The sequence below is a fragment of the Geotrypetes seraphini genome, chromosome 3 (genome assembly GCF_902459505.1).
Source record: "Geotrypetes seraphini chromosome 3, aGeoSer1.1, whole genome shotgun sequence".
Classification (NCBI taxonomy): domain Eukaryota; kingdom Metazoa; phylum Chordata; class Amphibia; order Gymnophiona; family Dermophiidae; genus Geotrypetes; species Geotrypetes seraphini.
In genome coordinates this window covers 268,796,488-268,817,268 of record NC_047086.1, presented here as the reverse complement: position 1 = coordinate 268,817,268, position 20,781 = coordinate 268,796,488, and the positions used below count along the sequence as shown (strand labels likewise).

The following is a 20,781-nucleotide window of genomic DNA, read 5'->3' as shown; positions in this document are numbered from 1 at the left end:
TGATGATGTCAACAGCATCTGCCTGGGGAATAATTGTATATAAGGACTTCACATCAAAAGTCACAAAAAAAGTTATCTCTTTGATGTTCTTTACTTCTGACAACTTAGAGAGAAAATGAGAGGAATCTCGTAAATAGGAAAAACCTTTTGATACAAGAGCACGTAGAAAAATATCTACAAAAGTAGACAAAGGTTCTAATAAGGAGCCACGGCTAGACACGATAGGGCGTCCAGGAGGGTTTCTAGGATCTTTGTGGATTTTCGGCAGGACATAAAAGACTGGAACTCTGGATTCAGAGGTGTTCAAATAATCAAATTCTTTTTTATTTAGAATCCCCTTGTCCAAGGCTTCCAGAGTGAAATCCCTAATTTCAGTTGCCAAATGGGAAGTGGAATCCTCATGTAATTCTAGGTAGTCTGTTTGTTCTTGTAATAGTCTTAATGCCACCGTTTTATAGTGATCCATATTGAGCACTACTACCGCACCGCCTTTGTCTGTTTTACAAATCCTAATGTTCTTATTAGATTGCAGGTCTTTTAAAGCAATAAACTCATCCTTGGATAAGTTATAAGGTTGGTATCTAGAAGTTTTTTTGTCAAAATGCCTCCTAACATCTCTCGTGACTAACTCCTTATAGAGGGTTAAATGAGGACTGGGTGGAGTGGGAGGAACCCATGTCGATTTTTTACGAACAATAGAGTCGTCAGAATCTTGGAGAGGGAACTGAGTGAAATATTCTTTTAGATGGAGCTTCCTGAAAAATCTCTCTAGGTCAATTCTTAGTTGAAAGGTTTGAAGGGGCTGAACTGGCACAAAGGTTAAACCACGTGACAGAACAGATAGTTCTGTCTGATTCAGGGGATATGTAGAAAGATTGAACACTACTTGTTCCTGCTGGTACCTCCCCTGTTCTGTGCCCTGGTTCCGGGGCATTTTGTACTCTGCCCTCTTGGTTTGCCCCATGTCCCTTGCTGTCCGGACCCTCCAGGTTGGCCCTGTTCTAAAAAATCTTCCTCAGAGTTGGAAAGAGATCCGCCCTCTGAAGGATCCGAAGACTCAAATTCTTTAGATTTCTGTTTAGGTGGATTGGTAAGCCAAGGGTATACTTTCTTTTTGGTGTAATCGTCCTCATCTCTTTTAAATTTTTTTATTTTATTTTTTTGCAAGTTAGTTTTAAAAGATTCAATCTTACGTTGTGTCTCAGCTAAGTCCTTTTCAAAAGTTTCAGGAACCAAGCTACTCTTCAGTTCACCAAGTTTGGTGTCTAAATCAAATTGAATGGACTCAGTGGTGACCCTAGTTTTCTCTATTATGAGGACCATTAGATCTAAAGAACATTTGTTGAGAATACCGGCCCATTATGAAAGGAAAACAGGGTCATCTGTGAAAAGTGTGGCAAGTGTCTGACCTGTGCCATCACTGTAAAGTTTCCTGATAATTTTGTACATCCAGGCACAGGTAAAATTTACAGGCTCAAACATCTTACCTCATGTTCCACTATGTTTGTGGTATATGTCATTTTTTGCCCTTGTTTGAAAGTCTATGTAGGACAGACCACACGGACCTTTAGGAGGCGCATTACTGAACATAAGAGTTGCCTACATAACAACAAGTTACAAGCTCCCCTTGTAGTACATTGCCTCGAGCATAACCACACTTTTGAGGACTTGCATTGCTTTGTCATTGATCACATTGGAGAAGAAATGAATAATCGCCCAATTCAACTATTACGTGCCGAGCAATTCTGGATCCACTTACTCAACAGTGAAGAGCCTTTTGGGCTGAATCAGAGACTGGAATGGAGTGCTTTCTATTAGGTTGTCATCTCCCCTTTTCTCAACTATGTTATTTGTTTCCTGGTTTTTCAGGACATCAGAACTTAGTAAAAGATAAAAAGAAATAAAAACCAATAAAAACCACAAAAACTTTAGGTTTAAATAAAAAACGCATGTTTTTTCCTTTTCTCTTTTTCGTTTTTTGTTCTGAGGTTTTTTACACTTTTCATTATTTCACTAGCTAGGATTACTTACACATTTTTTGCCGGCTTATTTTATTAGATTCTTTATCTCAGCTTTTACGTCATTTTCTGACATACTTCCGGTGGTGACGTTTCCCACCGGGAAGATTTAAAATCCGAAATCCCGGAGCTGCTCCATGGGAGCCATTTTTTGGACTTTTTTGAAGCGTTTGTTTTCGCTCTCCACAAGGTATGTTTTTGTATTGTTATAGAAAGAAGTTTAAACTTATTGTGAAACTGCTAAGTTCCTTTGTTTTTCTTCTTTGTTTTGTAGACTGATCGGTCGGGTCACACCCTGATGTAGCCTGTCGGTGAAACGCTGGCCTCCGTCGGTGTGCCGATCAGCCTCAAGATAAGTGGTTTTTTCCTCTATCAATGATTTTGTATATGTGAAGCACAGTTTTTTACTCAATTGCTCACGTCTGTATGAAGGTTTTGCCTGTGAGGTTATCGCTTAACCACCTTATATCCACCTTTGTGGCGGTGGGAGGGCCTTTTCTGAGGTTTTTTCCTTCTTTTAGAGCAATTTAGAGCTGTTACTGGTTTCTCATTGTTTCTGCAAAAATTTTACCACTATAACATCGTATGACCACATTAGTCTCCAATTGAAAGAGTTGGTTTCATATACATTGGTTTTCAATATATCTGAGTTGTTTACAGCACATATTTTAGGTACGCCACTGGCTGCTTCTTCTGTTATTATGTCAGGGCTCTGCCCTGACTCATTCGGTTTTGAGTAGGAGTTTGCATGAAAATGATTTGCACCTCAGGTCAAATCATTTACATGTAAACAAGATAGTGAATCGCCTGCCCGGCTACAGATCGGATTGGATCCATGGGCTTAGTAAATCTAGCCCTATGTTAGTTCAAACCTTTGAGTTATATACCCTCAATCAAGCTTTGCAATTGCTGAAAGAAAAGGAAGGATCAATATATACTGATTCTAAATATGTCTTTGGAGTACCGGTACTAGAAACTTATGGGAAAATCTGGGATGAGAGGGGATTAAAAAGCAAAGGGAAGGGGTTGATACATGGGGAATTAGTTAAACAAGTTTTGGAGAATCTCCTCCTCCCAGAAGAAATAGCAGTTGTTCGTGTAAACGGACACCAAAAAGCACACACACTGGAAGCAAGGGGAAATAGGTTAGCAGATGAGGCAGCTAAAGAGTTTGCCCTGGAATCAGAAGTGGTGACAATATGTTCTTTAACCCCTAGAATACCAGATTGCACAGTAACTCCTACATTTACTAGTAGGGAGGAGGAGGAGGAATTGAACAAGCTAGGAGCCACTAAAACTACAGAGGGTAAATGGTTGCTACCAGATGGGAGACAAATGCTGAAGTGTTATCAGCTTTACATCAAGGGAGTCACTGGGGTGTGCAAGCCCTGTGTGGCTTAGCCTTTAAAGACTATGGATGCCTAGGGATTTAGATTTCACTGAACTACCTTCAGTGGGTAGGTTAAAATAAAGTATTTCAGAGGCAACCTTTGCCATTTCAGAGCATCCAGGTAGATTTTACTGAACTACCCCCAGTGGGTAGGTTCAAATATATTTTAGTACTGGTAGACCATTTAACTGGATAGGTTGAGGCTTATCCTATGACCACAGCCACAGCAGGCAGGGTGGCCAAGAAAGTCTTGGAACAAATTGTTCCAAGTTATGGGATAGTGGAACACATAGACTCACAACAAGGAACTTACAAAGTGCTCCAAGGTATTATGACAGAATTGGAAATATCCTGTGAATTCCACAATCCTTGGCATCCACCCTGGTCAGGACGGGTAGAATGAATGAATCAGACAAAAACATTTAGCCAAATTGATTCTAGAAACCAAATTGCCTTGGACTAAGTGCTTGCCCCTTGCATTCCTGAGAATAAGGACTGCCCCAAGAAAAGATCTAGGAGTGTCCCCCCTATGAAATGTTTGGCTTACCATATATGGGCACTATGGGGGAGGGGGCTTCTACTGCTTAAGACAAGGGACCTATTCCTTAAACAGTATATACTGGCGTAGTCTTCATCTTTGTCTCTCCTCAGAAATAAGGTGCTCCTAGCTCAAACATCGCCCTTGGAGTTTACAGTCCATGACTTGAAGCCAGGAAAATGAATGCTGGACAAATTCTGGAAAGAAAACAAGCTACAGCCTGAGTGGGAGGGACCATTCCAGATCTTACTACAGAGACTGCTGTGAGAACTAGAGAAAGAGGGTGGACCTACTACACCAGGATCAAGGGACCCGTAGAAGCTCCTGCTGAGTGTTGTGTGCAGCAGAGGACCCCCTTCACCTAACACTGAAAAGACAGTGAATCTACAGTGGCGAACCTAGCATATGTGACACCCGGGGCCCATCATTTTTTGACACCCCCCCATCTATATCAAAAATACTGTATGATTTTTAGTAAGAGTGTACCTAGGAAAAGGCAGCATCTTAAACACTGCAGTGAGCACTAGAACACCAACACGTACATTGTAAAATGAAACAGCATTTCTCCCCCCCCCCTTGCCTGTGCAGCATTTCTTCTTTGAGAGGAAGAGATTTTGTGGGAGATCAAGGTAACATGTCAGACTTAAGGAGGACAATAATGGTATTGATTTGTTTGTATCTCATTTTTGAATGGAGTCAAATTTTTACCAGCCCCATGTGGAGGGGGGTGTGAGTACCCTTAAGTTCACTGGACCTACTCAATTCACAATTAAGGTAAAAGAAACTAACAATCCACAAGTGATACAATTTGATGTGTGTAGCTTGATAGATTGTGGGGATGTGCAAAATCAAAAGAAGTATAGTGCTGAAGATAAATAGATGTGCTTGGGTACTTACTGTCTGTTTATTTTGGTGGGTTACTATTAATAAAAATGTAGATTGAATCAATTATATTTACTACAACCAAAAGAGATGTATTAATTACACTAGAGATGCAATAAAAGGAATAACTGAGCAAATTGATGCTACCAGTAGAATGGCATGGGAAAATATGATGGTGTAAGCAGAAAAAGGAGGGGTCTGTGTTATGATGGGAGAAAGTTGTACTTTTATTCTCAACAACACAGCTCCTGATGGAACAATTACCAAAGCTTTGCAGGGATTGACCATACTAGCAGTAGAATTAGCAGAGAATTCAGGGACAGACATCTCACTCACTGGATGGTTAGATTCTTGGTTTGAAAAATGGAAAGGAACGATGGTATCCATATTTATTTCCTTTATTGTAGTACCCTGTTTCCCCGATGATAAGGCAGGGCCATCAAATAAGACAGCCCCCCCTTTTTAGAAAAAAATGTAAAATAAGGCACCCCCCCCCCGCAAATAAGCCACCCACCGATACCTGCGCTTACCCGAATCGGGTGGTACGGTGGGTGACTCCGTGTGGTCCCTCCGTCTACCGTATTTGCCTCCATGGCTGCGTGCCGCGCCTCGTCATGAAGTGAAGAGGAGGAAGTGACAGGACTGCAGCGCGCGCACGTGACTCCGCGCAAGGAAACACAGGCAGCTTCCCTCATCCCTCCCTAACGGAGACTGCAGGAGTTTGTTCACAGCCAGAACATCCAAAAATGAGACACGCAGACAGGTTTCTTTTGCTGTGAGCAATACCACTTACTGTATATAAAGCCTGTTTAAAATGCATACGGTATATAAACAATGGTTTCACATTGTCAAGTCCCCTCTGATGCTGCACTACAGAATAATCTCTTTACTGTGTTTCCCTGATGGAGAACATTGGGGACATTAAATGGTACAATATATGGTATGATGGATAAAGCTGGCCATACACGGTACGATTTTTCGGCCGACCGATTCTTCAGCCGTCAAATAAGACAGCCCCCCCTTTTTAGAAAAAAATGTAAATAAGGCATCCCCCCGAAAATAAGCCCTAGAGCATATTTTGGCCTTCCAAAAAAAATAAGACAGTGTCTTACCATCGGGGAAACAGGGTAGCTGGGGTCCTAACTGTTGTAGGATGACACTGAATCACCATCAGTCAGTGAGCAACTTATTCCTGCTAGAGGAAGAGATTAAGGAAGAGGAGAAAGATCCACCTCAGTATGAGAGTCTGATGGAACAGATGTTATCTGAATTGAGGCTGGTTATTATATCATAAAGCAAAATTAACATGAGTATAAAAAGAAAAAGGGGGGAATTATGAGAAATGTGAAAAATAACTTTTAGAGTGTATATACTAATACACTGTATATATTTGCTAACATTTTGTATGGTGTTAATGATTGCAAGATGCAAATACATGTAGAGACAGAAGGGGGGAGAGAAAGAGGAGAAGGTATTGACAAATGAGGGAGATAAGACATTTGCAGCTACCTGTGAACTCATTGTTTTAAGTTAGCACGAAGACATGCTGCTTCAGCATTAGTGTACAATCTTTGTTAAAATAACAAATTGAAGGACACAAGAACGCAACTGGAATGATGAGCATGTGATGGAAAGATTGGATATGTGAATAACAATATTTAGAAGTAAATAAGGCTGGGGTTGGGAGTAGAGAATGACACGGGGACAGATTTATACCCACAGGAACTTAATTTCTCCGTCCCCACGAGTTTTGTCGCTGCCCCTGCCCCATTCCTGTAAGCTCTGCCTTAACTGTATAAGCCTCGAACACTTATGATTTTAAAGTGTTTGAGGCTTATGTTGATGAGGATGGAGCTTGCAGGAAGGAAGGGAGCAGGAACTGGAAAAAGAACTCATGGGGTGGGACAGGAAAATGAGTTTCTGTGGGGATGGGGAAATTTGTCCCTGTGTCATTTTCTAGTTGGGACGAATAAGAGTAATGGGAGAAATAAACAGGGGCATGGAAAACGGAAGGACAATGCTCCCCTGTGAATTTGCGGTCCGCGATTCGTGATCCCGGTCATTCGCGGTATTTTCCGACTGCGAATGACCAGGCAGTAGAGGGCAGCCAAAGAGGCAGGAGAGGGCAGCCGGAGTGCCGGCGAGTGAAGGAAATCATTCGCGGTATGTTCCGACCACCTCTTCCTGTACTAAAGTCAGGCCTCACCAATCAGGAGCTGCGTGTCAAAGCAGCTCCTGATTGGTGAGGCCCGGATTTAGTACAGGAAGAGGCGGTCGGAGCATACCGCCAGTGATTTCCTTCACTCGCCAGTGCTCCGGCTGCCCTCTCCTGTCTCCCCTGCCAAAATCCATATTCGCAGTTTTTCAACATTCGCGGTGGTTCTTGGAACGGAACCCCCCATGAATATCGGGGGAGTACTGTACAGGAGGTGACATTTGATAGGTTGTGAACTGCTACTACCATAACCATTTGGTGTGTAGACAGGAGGGAACAGAAATATGTGAACTAACTATATAATGCACAATTACAGTCAGCTTTGTGTGTCTACTTTGTATGTACGACACCCTTTCTTGCAAGAGAGAAAAATAAATTGGATTCCGTTTCACCATGTGTCTCTCCTAAGGGGTCCATTGGTAATCTTTATTTCTCACAATTTGCTCCATAAGACACAGCCACCTGTAGAGGAGGAAAAACTAAGAAAAACAAATTCTAAACCAAATGGTGTGCCCTGTACCCTGTCCCCCCTCTGGTGGTCTAGTAGTAGGCTGGGACAAGGTACAGGGCATGTCTAGTGGCAGCCAGCCAGCCAGCTCCCAGCCCCCAGCCAGTGCCAAGCCAGCCAGCCAGTCCCAAGCCAGCCAACCAGCCAACCCACCCCCAAGCCAGCAAGCCCCCAGCCAACCCCAAGCCAGCCAGCCCCAAGGTAGCCAGCCAACCCCAAGCCAGCCAACCCATCAGTCCCAAGTCAGCCAGCCCCTAGCCAGCCAGCCAACCCCAAGCCAGCCAGCCAGTCCCAAGCCAGCCAGCCAGGTCCCAGTCCCATCCAGTGCCAAGCTAGCCAACCAGCCAACCCGCCAGCCAGCCCCAAGGGAGCCAGCCAGTCCCAAGTCAGCCAGCCCCAGCCAGCCTCTAGCCAGTGCCAAGCCAGTCAGCCAGCCTACCCCCAAGTCAGCCAACCCCCAGCCAGCCAGCTCCCAGTCCCTAGCCAGTGTCAAGCCAGCCAGCCCTCAGCCAACCCCAAGCCAGCTAGCCAATCCCAAGCCAGCCAGCCAGTTCCCAGCCAGTGCCAAGCCAGCCAGCCCCAAGGCAACCAGCCAACTCACCCCAAGCCAGCCAGCCCCCAGTCAACCCAGCCAGCCAGCCCCAAACCAGCCAGCCCAAAGGCAAAGGCAGGCACCCCCCTCCCCCCCAGCAGTACCTTTTTATGGCATCCCGGCAGTCTAGCACGCTTTCCGCGCTCCTGCCTCAGTTCCCCTGCTCTCTTCCGGCAGCGGTACAGTGGTGCACGAGGCAGGCACATGCTTTATGCTTGCATGTTTGGTCCCTCCCTGCACTCCGAATGGCTGCCTGTCAGAAGAAAGCAGGGGAACTGAGGCAGGAGCACGGAAAGCGTGTTGGATCACCAGGATGCTAAAAAGAGGTACCAGTTTTGTTTTGGTTAATTTTTACATTTGCTCCTTAAGACGCACCCTTATTTCCACCCCCTTTTTGGGGGTGGAAAAAGTGTGTTTTATGGAGCGAAAAATACGATATATTTTGTTTCTCTGCATTTATTATTATTCATTCAAACATTAATCTATTGATGTGTTCTTCCAATCATACTTTTAGAGATCCATCCTGGAGGGGAAAGAGAAGAAATAATGAAAGCTGAGAGACCTTGTGTGCCCAGTTTTAAAGAAGGAAGGATAAAAATGAAAAGTTATGACTATACCAATGCTAGTCCAGGGCAACAAGACCTTGCAAAAATTAATTCTCAGTAAGAGCAATTTTACCTTTTTTTTTTTTTTTTTTTTTTAAAGATATTTATGGACTGTTGACAAATCTTTTTTTTTTTTTATTTAAGGAAAGAGCTCTACTTAACAGTTTATAACATTTTTGTGTCAAGTTACCAGGGCAACAAACAAAGACAGATAATCTACCATGTAACTCATGCACATGCTTCACAGCAAGACAGTTCTGTTTTGCAAGTCTTGAGTGGACCTGAGGCTTCTGTTCATGATGACACATCTGCAGATGCAATGCATGTGTTTATTGATGAGCACGGTAAGTGACAGTCACTTCTGTTAATAGACCATAAAGTAAAATAGAGATAGATTGCTGGAGAAAAATTTATGGGCTAGATTGAAGAATTGACAAAATTAATACCAAAATTATTTCCTTTACATCTCAGTTTTATGGCACAATTTTGAAAATGTACATCTTTTGCTCTAAGATTTTATTTCCTTCAGTTATTTGGAATGGAAAACAAGTGGAGAATGTATGCAGAGCATAGCTTATGGAATTCTTTATAATGTGTGCATATGCATGTGTACCTTGTGTGTGTATGGGGTAAAATACATCTATCTATTGGCCTGATATTCAAAGACTTTATGCTCCTAATTTTCAGAGTAGATATTCAGATCAGTTTAAAAGTCCTAGCTGTTTAAATCACGTGTGTGAGGTTATCTGGGTATATTCAGTAGCCCTTAACTAGACAGTGCTACTGATATCTTCTCTAACTTCCCATGTCAAAACCAGCTGGTTTGTGAGCAGTCCAGGGGCAGAATTAGGGTAGAGAAGAAGCTTAGCCAGTTAGCTGCAATTTTTAGACTATTAACCAGTTGAGTAACTATGTAAAGTGAGGACAGAAAAAAGCTGTCCAAATTTTATGTGCCCAGTTAACTGAGCACTGATTTGAACATCGGCCAGTGCTCAGTTCACATTCAGGTACTAGTGAAATGTAGTACCAGCTCTCTCCCTTCCTCCCACCAACCTGGAAGTACACAGTCCCCCTTCTGATCCCTCCTTTCTCCCTCTCACCTCTGAAAAATCAAGACCTCTCACCCCTGACAAATCAAGGCCTCTCTCCAACCACTCTCTCCTATTCACCCTGCAAGCTAAGACTTCTCCAGGTTCATATCCCTTCTCAAAACATCCTTCCCCTGCCTCATTCAGGATAGACCCCTGAGCCCTCTGGTGGTCCAATGGGGTGAAGGGGGCAGGAGTAAACTCTACTCCTGCCACTAGTGGCTGCCTGTAGAAAATGACTGCTGCGACCTCTAGTGGCAGCCTCGCAGCACTTGGATGATGGAGACAAGAAGGGAGTGGTAAAGGAGGAAAAAGAGATAGCTGACAGGTTAAATAAGTTCTTCTCATTGGTCTTCACGAGAGAGGACACATCCAATATTCCAGAACCCAACGAGACCATAAATGGAGATCAGGATGAAAAGTTGGTCCAACTAGAGGTAAGACAGGAGGATGTCCTCCGACAGATAGACAGACTAAAGAGCGACAAATCACCGGATCCGGACGGCATCCACCCAAGGGTGCTCAAAGAGCTCAGGAACGAAATAGCGGAACCACTTCGCCAAATATGTAACCTATCCTTAAAAACTGGGGAGGTACCGGAGTACTGGAAAATAGCAAATGTCACGCCCATCTTTAAAAAGGGTTCAAGGAGTGACCCAGGAAACTACAGGCCGGTGAGCTTAACCTCGGTTCCGGGAAAGATGATGGAAGCACTAGTTAAGGACAGCATCTGGGAGCACATAGAAAACAATGGACAGCTGAAGGCGAGCCAGCACGGCTTCTACAAGGGAAGGTCGTGCCTCACAAACTTACTGTACTTCTTTGAGGGAATAAACAGCCAAATAGATAAAGGGGAATCCATAGACATCCTTGACTTCCAAAAAGCCTTCGACAAGGTACCCCACGAACGGCTGCTTAAGAAGCTGTGGAACCACGGGATGCAAGGGGATGTCCACCGATGGATCAAAATCTGGCTGGCAGACAGGAAACAGAGGGTTGGAGTAAAGGGCCACTACTCAGACTGGCTATGGGTCATGAGCGGCGTTCCGCAGGGGTCAGTGCTGGGACCGCTCCTGTTCAATATATTTATTAACGACCTGGAGGCGGGAACAAAATGTGAGGTTATAAAATTTGCGGATGACACCAAACTTTGCAGCAGGGTTAGAACCGCGAAAGACTGCGAGGACCTGCAAAGGGACCTAATGATACTGGAAGAGTGGGCAAAAAAGTGGCAAATGAGCTTCAACATAGAGAAATACAAGGTCATGCATGTAGGAAAAAAGAACCCGATGTTCAACTACAAAATGGGGGGATTGCTGCTCGGGGTAAGTAACCTTGAAAGAGACCTGTGGGTGATGGTAGACACAACATTGAAGGAGTTGGCACAATGCGCGACGGCCTCAAGGAAAGCAAACCAAATGCTGGGTATCATTAAGAAGGGTATCACTGCCAGGACGAAGGAAGTCATCATGCCACTGTATCGTGCAATGGTGCGCCCGCATCTGGAGTACTGTGTCCAGTACTGGTCGCCATACCTCCAGAAGGACATGGCAGTACTTTAGGGAGTCCAGAGAAGAGCAACTAAACTGATAAAGGGTATGGAAAACTTCTCATATGCGGACAGGTTGAAAAAGCTGGGGCTATTCTCCCTGGAAAAGCGGAGACTTAGAGGAGACATGATAGAAACCTTCAAAATCCTGAAGGGCATAGAAAAGGTATACAGGGACAGATTCTTCACACTGTGGGGAACCACAAGTACAAGGGGACACTCGGGAAATTAAAAGGGGGCAGGTTTAAAACAAACGCTAGGACGTTCTTTTCTACCCAGAGGGTGGTGGACACGTGGAACGCGCTTCCGGAGGCCGTGATAGGACATAGCACGTTACAGGGCTTCAAAGAAGGTTTGGATAGGTTCCTAGACAATAAGGGGATCGAGGGGTACAGATAGGAGTTGAGGTAGGTTATAGGAATAGTCAGGGACCACAGCACAGGTGATAGACCTGGAGGGCCACCGCGGGAACAGACCGCTGGGCGGGATGGACCTCTGGTCTGACCCGGCGGAGGCAAATTCTTATGTTCTTATATGGTTTGTTATGTGATAGTAAACATAGATCATTGGTAAGTCTTGTCTGGTGGGTATTAACATGTTTCAAACTTTTAACTTCACAGATCTTATGTTTATGGTTTGTTCTAAACTTACCTTTCAGTATTCTGACCAGTGTCAAGGTTCTGAAAAAATGCTTATCTATACATGTCATTTTTATTTGCATTGTGGTTTTTGATGCTTGTGTGAGTTAATTACTGTCTTTAGTATTTGTCCTTTCTTCCCCATATAGCATCTGAGTACCGTATATGTTCAACTATACTGTAAATAGTTCGGCTACTAGTGTCTTATCTTTACTATCCGTCCAACAATTTCAACTAGAATGTAGATATAGGACCGGATAATGACTAATTTTCATCAAAATCTTACAAGTCAGTAAATGTGAACGCCTCAGTCCCACCACTCCACCGCTGTTAAACCTTGCAACTGCGGGAAGAATTACATGGCAACTATCATCATTGGCTGTTCTGCATTTGTCAATTTTTTTGTTTCTTAAAATTTCTATATAGCTTAATAGTATGCTTTGTTATACGTTTGTTTTTTTTAGTTTTTTTTTATATATTCATGTATGCCTTTGCTAGTACTTGTACACTTATCTTTGCATCCTGCCAAAACATGGGAGCCAGAACTGACATGTTTCGCGCTATGGCGCTGTATCAAGGGTCTCCCGGGTGGTCGCTGTCATCCGACTCTACACGAAAAATTTAAAAGAGAAAGATCTTTCTTGTGGAATCGGATGACAGCAGCCACCCGGGACAGGTGACCACTCACCTGTACCTGTCAGTTGATTTCTTATATATAGATGTCTAAAATGTATCATGTTATTTTTCTTTCTTTAGTTTACATTTAAGGTGAACTAACATGGGAATCACACTTTTATCTCAATTTAGGCCCCCTTTTATCAAACTGTGTTAGGGTTTTTATCGCCGGCTGCTGTAGTAAAAGCTAAAACACGCATAGGAATTCTATGAGTGTTGGAGATTTTACCGCAGAGGCCGGTGATTAAAAAAAACCCTAATGGAGCTTGATAAAAGGGGGACTTAGTTAGATCAAGTTTCAAGTTTATTTTTAACTTATTGAATTGCTTAATTTAATTTGCTAAGCGATTTACAAATAAAAAGAGAAAAAGGTGTACACTTTAGGTTAATTATAATAGATTAAATAAGTTTGACATACTCAGTGGCGTACCAAGGGGGGGCGGGGGGGGGGGGGCGGACCGCCCCGGGTGCCAGCCCTGAGGGGGTGCTCCTGGCCTTGCCGTTCAGTCCCCCCCCCACCCCCGAAGGACTGCTCGCCCCACTGACCTTCCTGCACCACCTATGAAGCAGCCCGCAGCAGGATCGCGACGTCAGCGATCCCTGAGCTGCTTGGGCGCTGCTTCCTGCGCCGTGGTCCCGCCCCTCCTCTGACAGGCCTACAAGGGGGGGGACAGGCCTTCAAGGGGGGGACAGGCCTACAAGGGGGGACAGGCAGACCTTTAAGGGGGGACAGGCCTTTGGGGGGGACCCTGGTTTAGAAGTACACGGAGGGAAGGTGAGGCCGATTTTTTTTTTTTTTAATGAATCAATTCACCCAAAGTGAATCAGTGAATCAATTTGAATTGGAAATTGGGCAGCACTACTGTTTAAAGAATCGTGCCAGCCTGATTGCTAAGATAGACGGATCAGCAGAGGGATCCTCTGCCATCAGCTGCTTGCGGCATGGGAGTCCTTGATCAGCTGAGCTGGCAGGACTCCCTGAAACCATGGCTTTGGGGAGTCCTGCCTGTTCAGTTGATCAGAGGAAAATACGCCTGCCACAATCAGCTGAGCTGGCTGCAGCAGAGGACCTCCAGACAACCACCCCCCAACATCTGCTTTAGTCACCTGGGCCATTCAGGGCCTTAGGCCTCTCCTCGGTGCATCCCAGGATGCACCGGGATGGGGAAGGCCCGCCATTCTGTGGAGGCAGGCCTGCCAGCAGGAAGGAGTGGGCATACCTCTTGCCGGCCAATAGAGAAAGGTACGGGACATTTGAGGGGGTGGCAGGGAGATATCTGAGGAGGGTTCGGGGGATGATGGGGCCAGCAGCAGGAGGGAGTGGATATCTCTCCTGCAGGGGGAAGTCTCAGGGGGTGGCAGCAGGAAGTAGTGGGCATCCCTCCTGCCGAGGGATGTCTCGTTGGTGGCAGGAAGAATTGGGCATTCGTCCTGCCATGATATTTTGGGGGAAGGCTTTGGGAGTTCTAGCAAGAGGGAGTGGGCATCCCTCCTAACGACCAACTTCACTGGGGGGGAGGGGAGATGGGTTCTCTGCCACGACCGCAGCCGCTACACTGATCGTCGCCGGAAGATTCCTTTGTGATGATCAGCTCAGTGGCAACACAATTATCTAACTGGCACCTGTGACATGGACGCCGGCTAGAGAATTGGAGTGATTAGGTGGGTTATTTGTCTGTCCATCAGGACAAACACAATACTATATAGGACACCCGTGTGTGATTCTCAAAAGCCGCTTAGGTGGCTGCTGAGACTGGGTGTTCTATACAGAATCCGGCCCTAAGAACATAAGAATAGCTTTACTAGGTGAGACCAATTGTCCATTTAGCATAGTATCCCAGCTTCATGGAGGCCAATCCAAATCGTAAGTACTTGGTAAAACCCCAAATAGTAGCAACATTTCATGCCACCGATCCAGGGCAAGCAGTGGCTTCCCCCATGTCTGCCTCAACAGCAGACTATGGACATTTCTTGCAAGAACTTGTCCAAACCTTTTTTAAAACTTCTCTTACCACTTCCTCTGTCAACGCATTCCAGAGCTTAACTGTTCTCTGAGTGAAAAAATATTTCCTCCTATTGATTGTAAAAGTATTATTCTGTTAGTTCATCGGGTGTCCCCTAGTCTATGTAAATTTTGATGCAGTAAAATATCAATCCACTTGTACCCTTTCTACACCACTCAGGATTTTGTAGACTTCAATCATATCTCCCCTCAGCTGACTCTTTTCCAAGATGAAGAGCCCTAACCTCTTTAGAGCTTTCTCATATGAGAGAAGTTCCATCCCCTTTATTATCTTGGTCACTCTTCTTTGAACATTTTCTAGTGCCACTATAAGTTTTTTGAGATAAGGAGACCAGAACTGAATGTAATACTCAAAGTGAAACATAGAAATATAGAAAATGACGGCAGAAAAGGGCCACAACCCAACTAGTCTGCCCACACTAATGACACACCCGCTAACTTCCTCGATGAAGAGATCCCACATGTTAATCCCATCTTTTCTTAAAATCTGGCATGCTGCTTGCCTCAATTACCTGTAGTGGAAGATTATTCCAGCGATCAACTACCCTTTTAGTGAAGAAATATTTTCTGGTGTCACCATGAAATTTCCCTCCCCTGATTTTCAACGGATGCCCTCTTGTTGCCATGGGTCCTTTAAGAAAAAAGAGATCTTCTTCCACCTCGATACAGCCCATGACATATTTGAACGTCTCTATCATGTCTCCCCTCCCTCTGCGTTCCTCGAGTGAGTATAGCTTACCCAGCCGTTCCTCATACAGGAGATCCTTGAGTCCTGAGACCATCCTGGTGGCCATTCACTGAACCAACTCAACTCTCAGCACGTCTTTTTGATAATGTGGCCTCCAGAATTGTACACAATATTCCAGATGGGGTCTCACCATGGCTCTGTACAATGGCATTATGACCTCGGGCTTACGGCTGACAAAGCTTCTACAAATACAACCCATGATTTGTCTGGCCTTGGATGAAGCTTTCTCCACTTGATTGGCAGTCTTCGCTAATGATCACCCCCAAGTTACGTTCTGCTACAGTCCTTGCTAGGATCTCACCATGTAGGGTGTAAGTCTTGCATGGATTTTTGCCGCCAAGGTGCATGACCTTGCATTTTTTGGCATTGAAACGTAGTTAAGAACATAAGAACATAAGTAGTCGCCTCCGCCAGGGCAGATCAGAGGTCCATCCCGCCCAGCGGTCCGCTCACGCGGCGGCCCATCAGGCATATTGCCTGAGCAGCAGTCCCTGACTAATTTTATACCTGACTTATTGCCAAGTCTTTGACCAATGCTCCAGCAGGAGTAGGTCCTGCGTCATACTGTCGGGCATTGAGCTTTTGTCGGGCACTGTGCTTTTGCATACTATGTTGCATAGTTTGGCATCATCGGTGAATAATGTAATTTTACCTCGAATAATGTAATTTTACCTCGAAGCCTACTATGTTGCATAGTTTGGCGTCATCGGCGAATAATGTAATTTTACCTCGAATGTAATTTTACCTTTAGCCAAGTCTCTTACGAAGATGTTAAATAGGATCCGGCCCAAGACTGAGCCCTGCGGTACTCCGCTGATCACCTCCATCGTATCGGAGAGGGTACTGTTTACCACTACCTTCTGAAGTCTACCCCCAAGCCAGTCCTTAACCCATGCAGTTAATGTTTCACCTAATCCCATCAAACTCATCTTGCTCAATAACCTCAAATGCTTCCTGAGGGAAAAGGGGATCGTGGGGTACCGAGGGAGGTGCTGGGGTGTTGCATAAGTATAGACAGCTCACCAGGTCGTGCAGGTGCAAGGCCGGAGGGTTAGGACATTGATGGGAAGATAGGACTTCGATGAGAAACCTAGGGGGCAAGCGGGCCCCTTCTGGTGATTAAGGCAGGTCATGACCTGTTGGGCCGCCGCGGGGGCGGACTGCTGGGCGGGATGGACCTCTGGTCTGACCCGGCAGAGGCACTGCTTATGTTCTTATGTTCTTTGCTGAAGTCCAAGTACACGACGTCCAGAGATTCCCCTATATCCAGCTTTCTTGTTACCCAGTCGAAGAAGCTGATCAGATTTGATTGTCAGGACCTTCCCTTTGTAAAACCATGTTGATGGGGGATCTCGTAGATTCTCCTCATTCAGGATTGCATCTAATTGGCATTTGATTAGTGTTTCCATAAGTTTACTCACTATCGATGTGAGACTCATCGGTTTGTAATTCGCAGCCTCCGTCTTGCATCCCTTTTTGTGGAGTGAAATGACGTTAGCCATTTTCCAGTCCAACGGGACTCTTCCTGTACCTAGGGAAAGATTGAAGAGTGCGGATAACGGTTCTGCCAGGACATCACTCAACTCCCTGAGCACCCTGGGATGTAGTTTGTCTGGTCCCATAGCTTTGTTCACCTTGAGTCTTGATAGCGCATAGTAGACACTGCTAGGCGTAAACTCGAAATTTCGAAACGGGTCTTCTGAGCTTTCCCTTGTCTGCAGCTGAGGGCCGGGTCCCGGCGCCTCGCAAGTAAAGACTGAGCAGAAGTATTCATTTAAAAGTTTGGCTTTATCGGAGTCCGATTCTACATAGTTCCCGTCGGGTTTCCTAAGGCATCTGTGTTTCTTTTTCTGTCACTAATATACCTGAAGAAGGATTTATTGCCCTTTTTGATGTTCTTTGCTAGATTCTCCTCCATTCGGAGTTTGGTCTCTCTGACTGCTGTTTTGACTGCTTTAGACTTGGCCAGATAGTCTTCCTTAGATTCTTGCTTCCCTGATTGTTTGTAGAAGATAAACGTTCTTTTCTTCTTTTTTATGAGGTCTGAGATCTCCGCAGAGAACCACTGTGGTCTATTGTTTCTTCGTCGTTTACTTACTGATTTTATTTAGTGGTTGGTTGCTTCATATATGGTTGATTTCAGAGTTGACCACATTATCTCTACATTATCTGTTTCAGCTTGGTTTTGCAGTGCCCGATGGACGAAATCTCCCATGCTTTCGAAGTTTGTGCCTTTAAAGTTGAGGACCTTGGTTGATGTGTTTGACTTAGTGAACCCTTTCCTGAGGTTGTACCATATCATGTTGTGGTCACTGGAGGCCAACGTATCGCCTCTGTGACACTTTCTCCGTTGGTGAGTATCAGGTCCAGTATCGCCCGGTCCCTAGTGGGCTCTAATACCATTTGTCTGAGTCTCGCTCCCTTTATAGAGGTTAATAGCTTCCTTCTGCTGCTGGTCGTAGTGGAAAGTTTGTTCCAATCCACATCAGGCATATTGAAGTCTCCTAGCAATACTGTGTCTCCACGCAAAGTGATATTCTCTATGTCTTCGACTAATTCTATATCCATGTCCTCCTTTTGTCTTGGAGGTCTGTATACTATGCCAAGATACAGGCATTTGTCCTTTCCCCTAGCCAAACTCACCCAGAGGGATTCCACGGTGTACTTGACATCTGCGATTTTGGTAACTTTGATGTCCTCTTTAGTGTATAGTGCTACCCCTCCTCCCATTTTGCCCTCTCTGTCTCGACGAAGTAAGTTGTATCCTGGTATAGCCATATCCCACCCATGGAAGTCTGTGAACCAAGTCTCAGATATCGCCACCACATCTAGGTCGGCATTCCTCATTTCCGTCTCTAATTCCAGAATCTTATTGCCCAAACTGTGGGCATTAACGTACATAGCCCTCCATACCTTATGTTTGCTATGTCTCTGTATAGATATTCCTGCTTGAGCTAATTGGACTCCTATAGTACTGTTTACAATGTGTGTACTTACCTCTGACTCGGAAATGCAGTGTGTACATACCTTGTCTCAGAAATGGATTGGCAACTTACCTCGCCAGTACGTGAGTGGGTACCCTCCCCCAAATTACCTAGTTTAAAGCCCTATGAAGTAGGCGGGTTAGTCGGTGTCCAAGGACGTTCTTTCCCCTTCTGGTCAGGTGGAGTCCGTCTGGTTCCTGTAGTCCTTGCAGTGCCTCTCCATGGGTCGGGAATCCATAGTTCTCCTAGGACAAGCAGGATGAGTCAGCCACAAATGGGTGTTGTCCCAACAGCTCCCAATTTGCGGATAAGCTCTCCAATAGCTCAGAGAGATTTTTTTTTTTCTCTCTGAGCACGTGCAGTGCCCGGGCCCCACTGGGCATGCCCGAGCACTACCCATTTCCCCCTGCTGTCCCCTAATCCCCAGTCTTTAGTTTCCGCCCGTTCCCATCGGTCGGTTTTTCTACAGCTCTCCATTACAACTTTTCTACTCATCACCTTGAAGATGCCTGAATCATCTAAAGAAACGACTGGGATGCAGGAGAAGGATGAACACACTGGATCCTCATGAATTGTGCCCCCACTGATTGGATCTGGCGCTCGAGGTTTCCGTGTTGCTTGCATTGTGCGCACATGTCACCACGTGCACGCAAGCTAAGGAAGAGGGCACTGAGAGACTTCATGAAGAGAAGTGAGGCCCGAGAATCTTCCTCCAGCAGCCATCCTCATCGGAATGCAGCAGCGGGGGATCCACAAGCTACAGCGGCAAGGAACATCCAGGATGCCCTGGCTCAGCTAATCCTCCCGCCTGCACTCGGCCTGGTAGAGAAATATCTCCCGGAGTCCCTGCATGTTGCAGCTTACAGCCAACCTCTGCAGGGCAGCCGATAGGAGTCTCACCAGACCGAGAGATCTCTCCAGGAGTCACTGCATGCTGCCGCGTAAAGCCAGCCTCTGCGGTCAGCAGATCGGGGTTTTTGCCCTCCAGACTGAGAGATCTCCCCTGGAGTTTTTGCATGCTGCCGTGTAAAGCCAGCCTCTGCAATCAGCAGATTGTGGTTTTCGCCCTCCAGACTGCATGCTGCCACATACAGACAGCCTCTGCAGGGAGCCGATTGGGGTTCCCCCTCCAGCCCCAAAGGTAAGTCCTATCTGCTTGTTTTTGGGAAAACCTCTGATAATCTTTTGCAGCCCCGAGCGCTCTGCCCCACCCTCCTCCCAATCTGAATTTAAGGAGAAAGAAACTCCCATGCTTCTTTCCCTCAAAGGGGACCTGCAGACCTCTCCCACCAGCAGGAGACAAGCAGCCCCAGAGTTCAGCTTGTAAAGGACATGCTGGAAAAAAAAAAAAACAACTCAATGATTTTTTTTCCCTCTTGGGGTCCTGCAGAGTCTGCAGTTCACACCTCTCCCACCCCGCCCCCTCCCCCTCTCATGTCGGGAACGAGGAGTCTGCCTTTCACAGCAGGGTGCTGATATCATCAGTGATGCGGCATGTCAGACCACGCCTCTCCAAAGGTAGGGGTTTTTAACTCCTCAGCCTAAAGAGGAGTTCACTGCATTTCAGATACCTAGGCACAGAGTACTTTTCCAGCCAGCATGAGGGACTCTGCTACTATTTATGATTTCTATAGCACTGAAAGGCATATGCAGTGCTGTACAGTTTAATATACAATAGGCAGTACAGCAGGAGAAGCCCACTCAAGAGGCATTATTACTCCTCTTTCTCTGCCTCCAGGCACAGTGGGAAACACAGCCAGGAGCACTGGCACAGATGAAGGGGTGCATCCTGCCCCCTCTCTGCAGGCTCTCCCCTCCCCTCTCAAGAAGGACAGAGAATGTCGGTGGGGTACATGGAGCCACCCAACCAGTCAAGTGAAGCAGCACATGAACCTGCGAACCACCAGGGTTGGGACCAGCAGCAACAGTTAATCCTCCTGCTGACCCACTCCTCTCTCAGCGGGCAACACTCCCCCCAATGCCCCCCTTTAGAGGGAGCCATGCACAACAACATGGCGCATTCCAGCGGCATGCCATGCACCCAAGCAATGGAGGAACAAGCAACACACCAGCCTCCAGCCACGCCCCGAGTCACCACCCACAAAAATAAATAAATAAATAAATAATTAACCAAAAAAGAAAGCCCACAAACGAGGACTCACCCCAAGTCCCTCCAGAAACACAGCCTTTCTCAAGATCCACTTGAGTGGACAACAAGTACCCAAGACAGATTACTACAAGGCCTGAACTACCAGTACCAGTACTTCACGCAGGCAGTGGCGATTCCAGTCCACAAGAACCTCCTGGACTGCAGAGACAAGATTTTGG

General features: G+C 45.7%; 1 protein-coding gene across 1 annotated transcript in view; it reads left to right on the top strand.

The window, feature by feature from the left end:
- PCNX2 (pecanex 2) overlaps positions 1 to 20,781 on the top strand; it is a 1,104,481-nt gene that overhangs the window by 208,190 nt on the left and 875,510 nt on the right. Inside the window, 2 exon segments of the mRNA XM_033937641.1 lie at positions 8,658 to 8,805; positions 8,935 to 9,092. Coding sequence (XP_033793532.1) covers positions 8,658 to 8,805; positions 8,935 to 9,092 — 306 coding nt within the window.